We start from the raw sequence: 12,967 nt of genomic DNA on the forward strand, positions 1-12,967 counted from the left end.
AAATATGAATGTTGTTATATATTACTTTCTTAGAACACACTGTAAAGCAGGCCACTAAAGTTTTGGGCTCATGTTCTCCTGGACTTTAGGTTGCTTTATCTTTTTTTCAAAATGAGGTTTAGTCAAAGCAACTGCAAGGAAACATTCACTTTCTGGGCTCCTGAGTTCACACTGAACTACTTCTAAATTAGATTTTTTTTATATCCAATTAAATCAGTGTCTTAATTGCCTCTTGAGTAATACGCTGGGTAGTTCTTTCGTTTCAGTGTCCACACTATGCGTATATAGGAAAATAAGACATTTACAGTGACTGACTGGATGTATGGTAGACAAAGACCACAATAGATTGTTCATCTCTTTGGCTATTTGGGAAGAAGGTCAATATGGAATGATTAAGGATTGAAGCACCAGTGAACACTGTTCAACTCTGGAGTGAGCTCCATATACATAAGTCTATGTGCGTCAGCCGCCAACGACCTCACAGATGCTTCTTGCTCTGTATGCTGCTCAATGCTCCTGACATGCAGTAGGGGATGATGCTCACGGTTGCCAGGGGGACAGTGGCGCTCTTACAGAAAGACAGAAGGTAGAAGAGGGCGGCGGTGTGCGTGGGGGGCTTGAAGGAGTCAAAGAGGTGCAGCAGGAGCAGCGAGGTAACGATACATCCCACCCTGAAGGGGGTGCTGCTGTTCTTTTTGCTCTCGGTGTAGAGGGGCGAGTGCACGCCCAGGCCCAGGCCAAACAGGGTGCCCATGTTGCGCAGGAGGCTGGCGAAGGGAGTGGAGTCCATGTGGACCCATTCAGCCCTCACACACCACTTCTGGGCTTTCTCCAGGGTCCACAGCAGGTCCACGCCCAGAGCCTTCAGCAGCACGTAGAAGCCAACAGCGAAGGAGAGCAGGAAAACGGTGGTGTAGAAGTACTTCTTCAGACTGGCTCCGTAGATCCACTGGGTTCTGTTGAAGGCCTCGGCCACAACAATACCTGGAAATCAAATAGACGTCATATTAGCATCGTGTAGTTGAACAATCTGCACATTTTGTGCCATAGTTATGAAGGTTGTTATAAGGGCTTCATACTGACCTGTGATGACTCCACAGACAACTTGGTGGGGGAAGTGGGCAGCAATGAAGACTCTGGAGAGACAGACACACACCTGGACTGCCCAGAAGAATGCCCACAATGTGCCCCGCAGATACCTGCCCAGACAAGGGGGAGAGGGCGAGGAATCGTCAGCAAATACGTCATAGGCGTTTTGAAATCTGTCTGGCTGCTACAATAGTGTACAAGAAACCTTGACTACAACTAAACGTGTGTGACACTACAGGTGACACGGCTTCTACCACTGCACATGTAATCAGTTTAAATAGACTGTTGCTTTCTTTGATCAATTTCCCATATCAATTTGGCAACGGTTTCACAACAAAACAACTCGAATGCACTCTGGCACATCCCCTTCCCTTCGACAACTAAAGTTAGTTTTCATGGTAAATCATCAGCTACGGTGCCGCACAGAGAACATTGATAAGCACTGAACTAAAAATGGTAAACAAGGATAAGATAATTGAGGACAAGAGAAGGAGGAGTTGAATGCTCTGGAACTTACATGCCCTTGGTGGAAGCTCTCGTCTTCTTCTTGGTCAGCATGATGGCTAGGATGGAGGTGACCAGTGTGTAGTAGATGCTTGCGGCTCCCATAGCGTGGCCAGAGGGACTGCCTACCAGAGAAAGGCATAGTTCAGTCCATGATCATAGCACTAGTAAAATGAAAACCCAACAATACTGTAGAGGATTCTAAAACATGAATATTATCAACATCATGAAAATGATAAAGCTTTGGCTATATTCACTGAATCGCAGCATATACATTTCATATCATAAGGCACTATGGGAAAAATAAATGGAAGTAAAGTGATGCTTCTTACCTGGGCCAGTCTCACAGGTCATGGGGTATTGTTCAATGTGAGGTGCAGTGGTATTGCTGTAGTAAGGTGTTTCATGAACCCACCAATACGGCCTCTCGCCAAACAGAATCCTGGAAGGAAAGCACAAGCCACTTAGACTAATGCAGGGAATTTAATTATCACATTTTATTTTATTAAATTGACAGGGACAGTGCACACACACAGACATTCACGCCTACATTTCAATGTGTCCAGATGTAGCCGAAGGGACACATTTGATCAAGTTCTAAATTGGTATCCCAGTAAGCATTTATTTGAAGGGTACCTATATAAAAAAAATGTTTAACCTTTATTTAACCAGGCAAGTCAGTTAAGAACAAATTCTTATTTTCAATGACGGCCTGGGAACAGTGGGTTAACTGCTTGTTCAGGGGCAGAACGACAGATTTGTACCTTGTCAGCTCAGGGGTTTGAACTCGCAACCTTCCGGTTATTAGTCCAACACTCTAACCACTAGGCTACCCTGCCGCCCCATAATGACTTCATAACACACTCAAACCGTACATAACAGCAGTACATAAGCTCAGCTGGACTCACCACTTGAAGACCAGGTTGAGCCAGTCTCCGATCACTGCCACCCAGATGAGTTTGATACCCACCGACTCCCGCAGGTGGAACCAGAGGGGGAAGAAGATGAAGAAGGTGTTCCTGAGGTCAGCAGCCCAGGACACCCACAGGAACAAACCCTGTGCATCCTTATAGTTGGTCTGGAGGTAATTAGTGGTGCTCACCCCATAGCCCTGAAAGGCATCCGTGACTGCCTCCATTTTCCAACTGTCCCTAGTGAACTGTCCGTCTAGGAAGCCAACGCGAGATGTGTTGCAGAAGGAGAGCACTGTAGCTATGTAAGAGTCTGCTGGTTGTTTTTATACCAGAGGGACCCACCACCCAAAGGCATGCACAACCTGATCTTTGAACCTTGCACATGTGTAATAAAACACAACAGGACAGGGGAGTTTGTGAGGGTTGTACAGTACTAACAGGAGAGACAATACAAACAAGTACAAAGGAGGGGTAAAAACAAAAGTCAATCAGTGTCTCTGTGTCGCTCACCCTGAAACAGCATGGAGACAAAAAAGCGACATTTATGATTGACCAGTGGAATTCACAATAAAACCTAACAAATAGCCCACACAATAGTTTGTGGCAAAACAAGCCAACCAAGGGGATGTGTGGACAACGGCATTGATTTTGCTTTTCTCTATTGAAATGCAAAATCCAGTGTTTTTCTTGTAATAGAGTAAGTTGTCATTGTAAGACCATGAAATGGATAAGATAGAAACTAAAAGAGTCACGTGTACTAACTTACTAAGCCCCCTTTTTGGCCAGTTTCAAAAAAACACATTTAAAAAACAAGAAATGTAAAAAATGTCATATTATGAAAGGCTGGAAGAGATCGAGACCAGCACACTGTCGAAAAAAGGAATAAATCCAAAACTGAGGCTTGAACGCAAAACAAAAGACGTTTATTTTATATTATGAAAGGCTAAATAAATGTTGACGATATGCAAAATCCTCCCATTCCTCAATGACCTGCAGATAATCTGCCAGTTACACAATGAATTTCTGATGATTTTGTGAAAATTGTGGTCGGTGTCCTGTGGCTAGCCCACCTGTCAGTTACATAAGGGAGTCAATCATTAAAAAGTGTGGGACTTACTCCAGAGATGCTGAAAAGATAACTGACCAATAAAACTAGGTCCTGGATATGGTACTTACCGTGCTGTAAACAAGTCTGATTAGACAACCCCCAAGCCAGGACTCATCTTAGGCTGTAGCTTATTGGAAAGAAATAGTAAATTAACTTATCATTACAGCAGGTCATAAGGTCAGTGCATTTTTGATTGATTTCGTGCCATTCGTTTCACATGATAACGATGGATGTGGTTGAAGTGGTAATGACATGAAAAGGTCAATCAATAGGTCAATCAATTTTCATTGGCCTGCTTAACGTGTTCTTGCTACGATCTTTGCCAAGAGACGTACAGTCCTGGAGTTGAAAAACATTCATCCACTATCACACAGACATCCTGTTTCAGGGGCTAGCTTATCACTCCAGAGCAGAGAACTTCTGTTTACCGGTTTGGGAAACAGGAGCTCCATGTTGGGTTGTAGGCTAAAGGTCAGGGAGCCTGTCTACAACGTTCACTTGAAGGCAAACAAATGCCCTAACCTTGAATAAAGTCTGATGGGAACAGACAGTCCTGGAGCTCCAGAGGAGCTCTACCAGCTTTGGTGCACCGTCCCTGGGTTGCTGATCTGGATCCACACTGCAGTCATGGATCTTTTCCACAGCTGAGGGTGGAGGTGGCCATCCATCTGCAGACCTAGTATGGGCATTATGAGGGATGGTTTAGCCTCTACAGTGGCAGACCTGCATACCACATTCTTCTGTTTCATCCCAAGCTGGTTCTATCTGCACAGGGACGTGGGGGTCAAGCTCATCTGGGTGGCTGCCATCGGGGACTGGCTCAACCTGGTCCTGAAGTGATAAGGAACGGGTTAAATCAGGTTTCTGTCATTTTGTAGGTCATGGATTTTTACTACAAATTTGGAATAAATACACATGAACGAGAACTTGCGTTGTCTTGAAGATAAATCGTATAAAATACAAATTTTTCATAAAAATACACTTTTTAGAGTTGGCATTGTCATTATATAATCATTACAAAGTTGTAACATTTCAAGGAGTTGAATGGTGTCCTCTCTCTATGACAGGGTTCTATTTGGAGAGAGACACTATTTGTGGGTCCATGATACCCACTTCTATGGGACAGACACAGCCCCTGCTTAAAACAATTCCACATCACCTGTGAAACTGGACCAGGTCGGCAATGCCATAGATAGACCGATGTGTGCCAGAGTATAGTAATGCGTATCACTCAACATACCTCAAGAATATAGTAGTATTGGGAAGTGGAAGCATTATTGTCTTAGTACTGTATGTAATAAATGAATGATCATAGAACCATAACAACCTTTGCACTTTAGTATTGATTGCCATTCAGCAGGGTAAATACATAGAGAATAATCTTATCTGGAAAAGGAATTCAGTTGGAAGTGTACAGTGAATTCCAGTGGAGGCAGGTGACTTGGAAAATTGAGGAGGATGGGAGACCCACGTAGATGTCAAAGTGTGTTTCAAAAATCGTCAAGAGTAATAATTTTCACCTAAAGCATTTAATAAAGACATTTATAGTACAATATATGGAATGGGAACGAGAGGGCTACTTACAGAGTGTTTGGAAGGGATCACAGCAGTGATTGAATGAGGGTATGAGGCATGAGTTGAGGTGTTCGGAGGCTTGACTTCAGTGCAGGACAGGACTTGTCTGGGAAGACAAAAAACAATAACACAACACACTACACAGTAAGACCAAAGAAGAATGAGTTAGTCCAAGCAAGGAGTAAAATCATTGATGTGTAATAATGTGATTGTGTATGTGATTGACTCTAAATACAGAAATGAGAGAAAATTGATAGGGGTACTCACTGTGCTTGAAGAGGAAACATTCAATGTGCCAGTGGATGAGCGGGTACATGAGACGTGGCTTCAGTTCATGTCGGGAGAGAGTTGACAATGGTAGTAGAGTAGACTGGTCATCACCTCTTAATCAGGGAACAGGAGGGGACTTAGCTCGAAATACAAAAAGCAGATACATTCCATTACAGCTGTGCCATCAAAGGTTTGAACAAGTTTCTCCCTGAAGTTAAACACAGAGTTCACATCTTGCCCACTTGACACATCAAAGTAGCCCAAGAAACATTCCTGAATAACGCCCTGATCATCCACATACCTGACCATAACTGACAACTGCAAGCAGACTGGTGGCACCATAGGTCCCAGAGCGAGGGGAAATTGTTACACCCTGGGGCCTGGAGTTTTTCCTTATCTGTTAACCTAACCAGGAAAACTCTTGACCCTATAAGGTATGACAGTGATTAATCAGTTGTAAAAAGATTTTAAATGGGCTATGATGAGACCAGTTTTTCCTAATCAAGTCACATGGTGTAAAAAAATTTAATAAAAAACTCCTGGCCCTGAGGTCGATGAAAACTTTGTTAAACTGCAGCAACTTTAAACTTGTTCATATTCATTATATTTAGACTAGATTAGGAAGGGGATTTCCTCTACCTAGACACAGACAACAACTGATAGACAACAGAACTCACAGGGTTGAGCTTTATGAATGTTTGCATCATACAGTTCTATGCAACTGTAGGCCTTCTAAAAAAATAACTCACATCTGTCATCACTATTGATTGATTAATTCCAGTTAATCATTTTGGATTGAAAACGTATTGACAGCCTCGTCAACCCAGTTTTGAATATAAACTACATTTGATCACATTCACATTTTCTCCTGACACACAAATGGACCATAAATACATAACGTTACCAATTAGTTTACCCTGACCAAGTGGACAGCACACATAGGCTGTATGCATATGCTCTTATTAGTAGCCTACAGTTGATTAGACTGAACAATGGTCTAGTTTTCATCCCATACAGCATGTCAGATCTCTAACGTTAAGGTGTAGCCTAGGTTGATGCAACATTTATATCATGCGTTTTTTGCTTGTGTCTGTCAGGAGCGAGTATGTATTTTCATCTTTGCTTAATAATAAAAGCCGGAGGAAAGTGGAATGCCTACTTGAGCGCACGCGGGGGAAAAAATGTGCTGCGTCAACCTCTTTCTTTAATCTAACTGTTAATGGATGATGTAATGAAACTATCAAATAATTCGGAATTGATTTCGACATCCCAGAAAAGACAGTAGAAAGTTCGATATGTTCAGCAAGTAACGAATTGTTACTGGGGGATTATTACATTTAAAACTAGATAGAAAGTATGGAAAAACTATCATGGATCTATATATTTGCAAATAACTCATTTTTTTCTGGCCTTCAAATAGATTTTGACAAACAAATCAGTACAACAACAAAAAATTGTGCGGCACTCCATTGAATCTCAAAATCCTGATGTGGCCCTCAAGCCCAAAAGGGGGTAGGTACGGTCTGGGCTTGTTTTGGAGCAGGGCCTTGTGTCTTGTTCATCTCCAGGTTCTTGCAGGTGGGGCTGTGGATGCTGCTGTGTACAGTGGAGCTGCTGGTGTGCATGTCCAGTGTCTACATGGCTTTCCACTTTCCCCACCACGTCATCAGTGGGGTCATCACGGGTCAGAGAACCAGGACTCTAGATGTCTAGATTTCAAGATGAAGACACTTCACACGCTAACCTGAATGCTACTGCACTGGCGTGGTTATTTTCTTTTCATGTTGTCATCCTTTCCAGGAACTCTGGTGAAATGTGCAACCAGGCCTAGCATGTAGTGTAGTGTAAAAGTTATTGTATCTTATTTCAATGATCTTGTAGCTTGATGACAAACTCCCTGGTCTCTATCCATGGCAGGTATCATGGTGGCTGAGTTCTTCTCCAGAGTGCAGTGGATCTGCAGAGCCAGTCTGAAGAAGTACTTCAGCCTTGTCTCAGGATGGTAAGTTGGTGGTTGAAGATATCCCTCTAGTGGTGTGGGGGCTGTGCTTTGGCAAAGTGGGTGGGGTTATATCCTTCCTGTTTGGCCCTGTCCGGGGGTGTCCTCGGATGGGGCCACAGTGTCTCCTGACCCCTCCTGTCTCAGCCTCCAGTATTTATGCTGCAGTAGTTTATGTGTCGGGGGCTAGGGTCAGTTTGTTATATCTGGAGTACTTCTCCTGTCCTATTCGGTGTCCTGTGTGAATCTAAGTGTGCATTCTCTAATTCTCTCCTTCCCTCTTTCTTTCTCTCTCTCGGAGGACCTGAGCCCTAGGACCATGCCCCAGGACTACCTGACATGATGACTCCTTGCTGTCCCCAGTCCACCTGGCCGTGCTGCTGCTCCAGTTTCAACTGACCTGAGCTCTAGGACCATGCCCCAGGACTACCTGACATGATGACTCCTTGCTGTCCCCAGTCCACCTGACCGTGCTGCTGCTCCAGTTTCAACTGTTCTGCCTTATTATTATTCGACCATGCTGGTCATTTATGAACATTTGAACATCTTGGCCATGTTCTGTTATAATCTCCACCCGGCACAGCCAGAAGAGGACTGGCCACCCCACATAGCCTGGTTCCTCTCTAGGTTTCTTCCTAGGTTTTGGCCTTTCTAGGGAGTTTTTCCTAGCCACCGTGCTTCTACACCTGCATTGCTTGCTGTTTGGGGTTTTAGGCTGGGTTTCTGTACAGCACTTTGAGATATCAGCTGATGTACGAAGGGCTATATACAGTGCCTTGCGAAAGTATTCGCCCCCCTTGAACTTTGCGACCTTTTGCCACATTTAAGGCTTCAAACATAAAGATATAAAACTGTATTTTTTTGTGAAGAATCAACAACAAGTGGGACACAATCATGAAGTGGAACAACATTTATTGGATATTTCAAACTTTTTTAACAAATCAAAAACTGAAAAATTGGGCGTGCAAAATTATTCAGCCCCTTTACTTTCAGTGCAGCAAACTCTCTCCAGAAGTTCAGTGAGGATCTCTGAATGATCCAATGTTGACCTAAATGACTAATGATGATAAATACAATCCACCTGTGTGTAATCAAGTCTCCGTATAAATGCACCTGCACTGTGATAGTCTCAGAGGTCCGTTAAAAGCGCAGAGAGCATCATGAAGAACAAGGAACACACCAGGCAGGTCCGAGATACTGTTGTGAAGAAGTTTAAAGCCGGATTTGGATACAAAAAGATTTCCCAAGCTTTAAACATCCCAAGGAGCACTGTGCAAGCAATAATATTGAAATGGAAGGAGTATCAGACCACTGCAAATCTACCAAGACCTGGCCGTCCCTCTAAACTTTCAGCTCATACAAGGAGAAGACTGATCAGAGATGCAGCCAAGAGGCCCATGATCACTCTGGATGAACTGCAGAAATCTACAGCTGAGGTGGGAGACTCTGTCCATAGGACAACAATCAGTCGTATATTGCACAAATCTGGCCTTTATGGAAGAGTGGCAAGAAGAAAGCCATTTCTTAAAGATATCCATAAAAAGTGTCGTTTAAAGTTTGACACAGGCCACCTGGGAGACACACCAAACATGTGGAAGAAGGTGCTCTGGTCAGATGAAACCAAAATGTAACTTTTTGGCAACAATGCAAAACGTTATGTTTGGCGTAAAAGCAACACAGCTCATCACACTGAACACACCATCCCCACTGTCAAACATGGTGGTGGCAACATCATGGTTTGGGCCTGCTTTTCTTCAGCAGGGACAGGGAAGATGGTTAAAATTGATGGGAAGATGGATGGAGCCAAATACAGGACCATTCTGGAAGAAAACCTGATGGAGTCTGCAAAAGACCTGAGACTGGGACAGAGATTTGTCTTCCAACAAGACAATGATCCAAAACATAAAGCAAAATCTACAATGGAATGGTTCAAAAATAAACATATCCAGGTGTTAGAATGGCCAAGTCAAAGTCCATACCTGAATCCAATCGAGAATCTGTGGAAAGAACTGAAAACTGCTGTTCACAAATGCTCTCCATCCAACCTCACTGAGCTCGAGCTGTTTTGCAAGGAGGAATGGGAAAATATTTCAGTCTCTCGATGTGCAAAACTGATAGAGACATACCCCAAGCGACTTACATGTGTGTGCATGTGTGGAAGGGAATGCCACCAGTCTGTGAGGAGAGAGGGAGTGTTCCTGAAGGGCTGACTTACATTCTGCCAGTGCATGGACAGCGAGTGACTGAAGGTGTGTCAGCTCCACCACCACCAACTCATCCAGAGGTCGCCCCCTGCCTGCACATTGACTACGTAGGACCTGTTGGGAAACACACACACTACAGACTACAACATACTGTAGATGTTCAAAATAGAGTTAAAGGTCCAATGCAGCCATTTTTGGCTCAATATCAAATCATTTCTGGTCGATTATTAAGTACCTTACTGTGATTGGCTTCAAAACCCAATCTTGGCAAATGTATGTTTGTCATGTAAACTAATGAGGTACATTTGTACTACGAGCTGATGTAAAGGGACGTTTTCCAATCAAATAGTCTGTGAAACATAACATACCCTGTGAAAGTAGCCGCCCTTTCCTCTTGACTACCGTATCATGTACCCTAATCTTTTGATGAGCTTCATGACTATATCATACATTTTGTGAAAATGGGGTCATTTAATATGTATGAAATTGTATTTGTTTGTGAATTAATTTACTTCTACCAGATAAATGCCTTTTATTAAGTTTTTGCGCTGAAGAACATTGCGCTACGTTTTTGTCCATTCAAAAAGCCTACAAAAGTTCAAAAACGTCAAGGCTACTTCCTTGAAAATTTCAGTTGCATAGCTTATCATGTTAAGTGATAAAGATGCAGTTCAGTGGAATCAGATGTGTGACCTTCCTTGAACATCAGCCTTACATGTACCATTTAGCTCCATCTACTGGGTGACAAGGGCATTGCTGAAACAGCTTTACGTCAGTCTCAATATCAAATACATTTTTGGTCACATACACATATTTAGCAGATGTTATTGTGGGTATAGCGAAATGCTTGTGCTCCTAGCTCCAACAGTGCAGTAGTATCTAACAATTCACAACAATACACACAAATATAAAAGCAAAAGAATGGAATTAAAAAATATATAAATATTTGTTTGAGAAATGTCAGAGCGGCTTTGACTAAAATACAGTAGAATAGAATACAGAATGTACATATGAGATGAGTAAAGCAGTATGTAAACATTATTCAAGTGGCCAGTGATTCCAAGTCTATGTATATAGGGCAGCAGCCTCTAAGGTGCAGGTTTGCGTAACTGGGTGGAAGCCAGCTATTTAACAGTCTGATGGCCTTGAGATAGAAGCTGTTTTTCAGTCTTTCGGCCCGGCCCCAGCTTTGATGCACCTGTACTGACCTCGCCATCTGGATGATAGCCGGGGTGAACAGGCCGTGGCTCGGGTGGTTGATGACCTTGATAATATTTTTGGCCTTCCTGTGACATCGGATGCTGTAGGTGTCCTGGAGGGCTGGTAGTTTGCCCCCTGTGATGCGTCTAGAAAGCCCTGCGGTTGCGGGCGGTACAGTTACCATAGAGCCCGACAGGCTCTCAATTGTGCATCTGTAAAAGTTTGTGAGGGTTTTAGGGGCCAAACCAAATTTCTTCAGCCTCCAGTGCTCCCTCTGCTGTTTCCTGAAGTCCACGATTAGCTCCTTTGTTATGTTGATGTTGAGTGAAAGGTTATTTTCCTAGCACCACTCTCCCAGGGCCCTCACCTCCTCCCTGTAGGCTGTCTCATCATTGTTGGTAATCAGGCCTACTACTGTTGTGTCGTCTGCGAACTTAATGATTGAGTTGGAGGCATGCGTGGCCATGCAGTCATGAACAGGGAGTACAGGATGGGGCTGAGCGGAAGTGGAGGTGTTGTTTCCTACCTTCACCACCTGGGGGTGGCCCGTCAGGAAGTCTAGGACCCAGCTGCACAGGGCGGGGGTTCAGACCCAGGGCCCCGAGCTTAATGATGAGCTTGGAGCATACTATGGTGTTGAATGCTGAGCTATAGCCAATGAACAGCATTCTTACAAAGGTATTTCTCTTGTCCAGATGGGATAGGGCAGTGTGCAGTGCGATGGCGATTGCATCGTGTGTGGATCTATCTATGGCAGCCTTGCAAGGGTTAACACGCTTAAATGTCTTAATCACGTCCACCATGGAGAAGGAGAGCCCACAATCCTTGGTAGCGGGTCGCATCGGTGGCACTATGTTCTCCTCAAAGCGGGCGAAGGTGTTTAGCTTGTCAGGAAGCAAGATGTTGGTTTTCCCTTCGTAGTCCGTGATGGTCTATAGACCCTGCCACATACGTCTCGTGTCTGATCCATTGAATTGCGACTACACTTTGTCTCTGTACTGACGTTTTGCCTGTTTGATTGTCTTACGCAGGGAATAACTACACTGTTTGTATTCAGCCATATTTACAGTCATCTTGCCATGGTTAAATGCGGTGGTTCGTGCTTTCAGTTTTGCGCGAATGCTGCCATCTGTCCACGGTTTCTGGTTTGGGTAGGTTTTAATAGTCACAGTGGGTACGACATCTCCTATACACTTCCTGATGAACTCAGTCACCGTATCCGTGTATTCGTCAATGTTATTCTCAGAGGCTACCCGGAACATATCCCAGTCCGCGTGATCAAAACAATCTTGAAGCATGGATTTCGATTAGTCAGACCAGCGTTGAATAGACCTTAGTGTGGGTACTTCCTGTTTGAGTTTCTGCCTATAGGAACGGAGGAGCAAAATGTAGTCGTGATCAAATTTGCCAAAGGAAGGGCTGGGGAGGGCCTTTTAGGCATTTTGAAAAGTTGAGTAACAGTGGTCCAATGTTTTTCCAGCTCAAGCACTATAGTCAATGTGTTGATAGAACTTCAGTAGCGTTTTCCTCGAATTTGCTTTGTTAAAATCCCAGCTACAATAAATGCGGCCTCAGGATATGTGGTTTCCAATTTGTATAAAGTCCAGTGTAGTTCTTTGAGGGTCGTCATGGTATCAGCTTGAGAGGGAATATACACGGCTGTGACTATAACCGAAGAGAATTCTCTTTGGAGGTAATACGGTCGGTATTTGATTGTGAAGAATTCTAGGCCGGGTGAACAAAAGGACTTGAGTTCCTGTATGTTATCACAATCACACCAAAAGGTTACATCAATGGTTTGTGTGAGCAGATGAGTGTAACGATGTCTGTATTACTTGGCATATCTTACCTCTGAAGAATATAAAGCATGATGAAACATTAGTGTTTAGAAGTAAAACCCTTCGAAAATGTCTTAATTATTTTTTTTATTCAGTTGAATGAGTTGAAGAAAAACACTTTTCGGAGTTGGCAGCAAATGTCATGTCTCATTATCATTGAACAATCTAAACAATTTTACCGACAGTCAGAAATAACTGTTCTGATTCGAGTCCATAATATTCAGCATAAAGTCAGTCAGCCGTTACCAACATCACCAGGGTAATTG

General features: G+C 43.5%; 1 protein-coding gene across 1 annotated transcript; it reads right to left on the reverse strand.

The window, feature by feature from the left end:
* Nucleotides 1-192: 192 nt before the first annotated feature.
* Nucleotides 193-4,446, reverse strand: LOC110491474 (glucose-6-phosphatase). The gene is made up of 5 exons (XM_021564950.2): nucleotides 2,502-4,446; nucleotides 1,926-2,035; nucleotides 1,607-1,718; nucleotides 1,084-1,199; nucleotides 193-984 (listed from the first exon to the last, which is right to left on the reverse strand). Exons 1-5 carry the CDS (start codon nucleotides 2,729-2,731, stop codon nucleotides 479-481), a joined length of 1,074 nt encoding a protein of 357 aa, XP_021420625.1. The 5' UTR covers nucleotides 2,732-4,446; the 3' UTR covers nucleotides 193-478.
* Nucleotides 4,447-12,967: the final 8,521 nt, after the last annotated feature.

This window comes from Oncorhynchus mykiss, chromosome 16, assembly GCF_013265735.2.
Source record: "Oncorhynchus mykiss isolate Arlee chromosome 16, USDA_OmykA_1.1, whole genome shotgun sequence".
In the NCBI taxonomy this organism is placed as follows: domain Eukaryota; kingdom Metazoa; phylum Chordata; class Actinopteri; order Salmoniformes; family Salmonidae; genus Oncorhynchus; species Oncorhynchus mykiss.

Excerpts from the sequence above, each read along its gene's own strand:
- LOC110491474 (XM_021564950.2), bottom strand. The coding sequence starts at position 2,731 with ATGGAGGCAGTCACGGATGCCTTTCAGGGCTATGGGGTGAGCACCACT. Across the intron at positions 2,036-2,501 it reads CTCAACCTGGTCTTCAAGTG|GATTCTGTTTGGCGAGAGGC; the intron begins GTGAGTCCAGCT and ends CTTTCCTTCCAG. Across the intron at positions 1,719-1,925 it reads GACCTGTGAGACTGGCCCAG|GCAGTCCCTCTGGCCACGCT; the intron begins GTAAGAAGCATC and ends TTTCTCTGGTAG.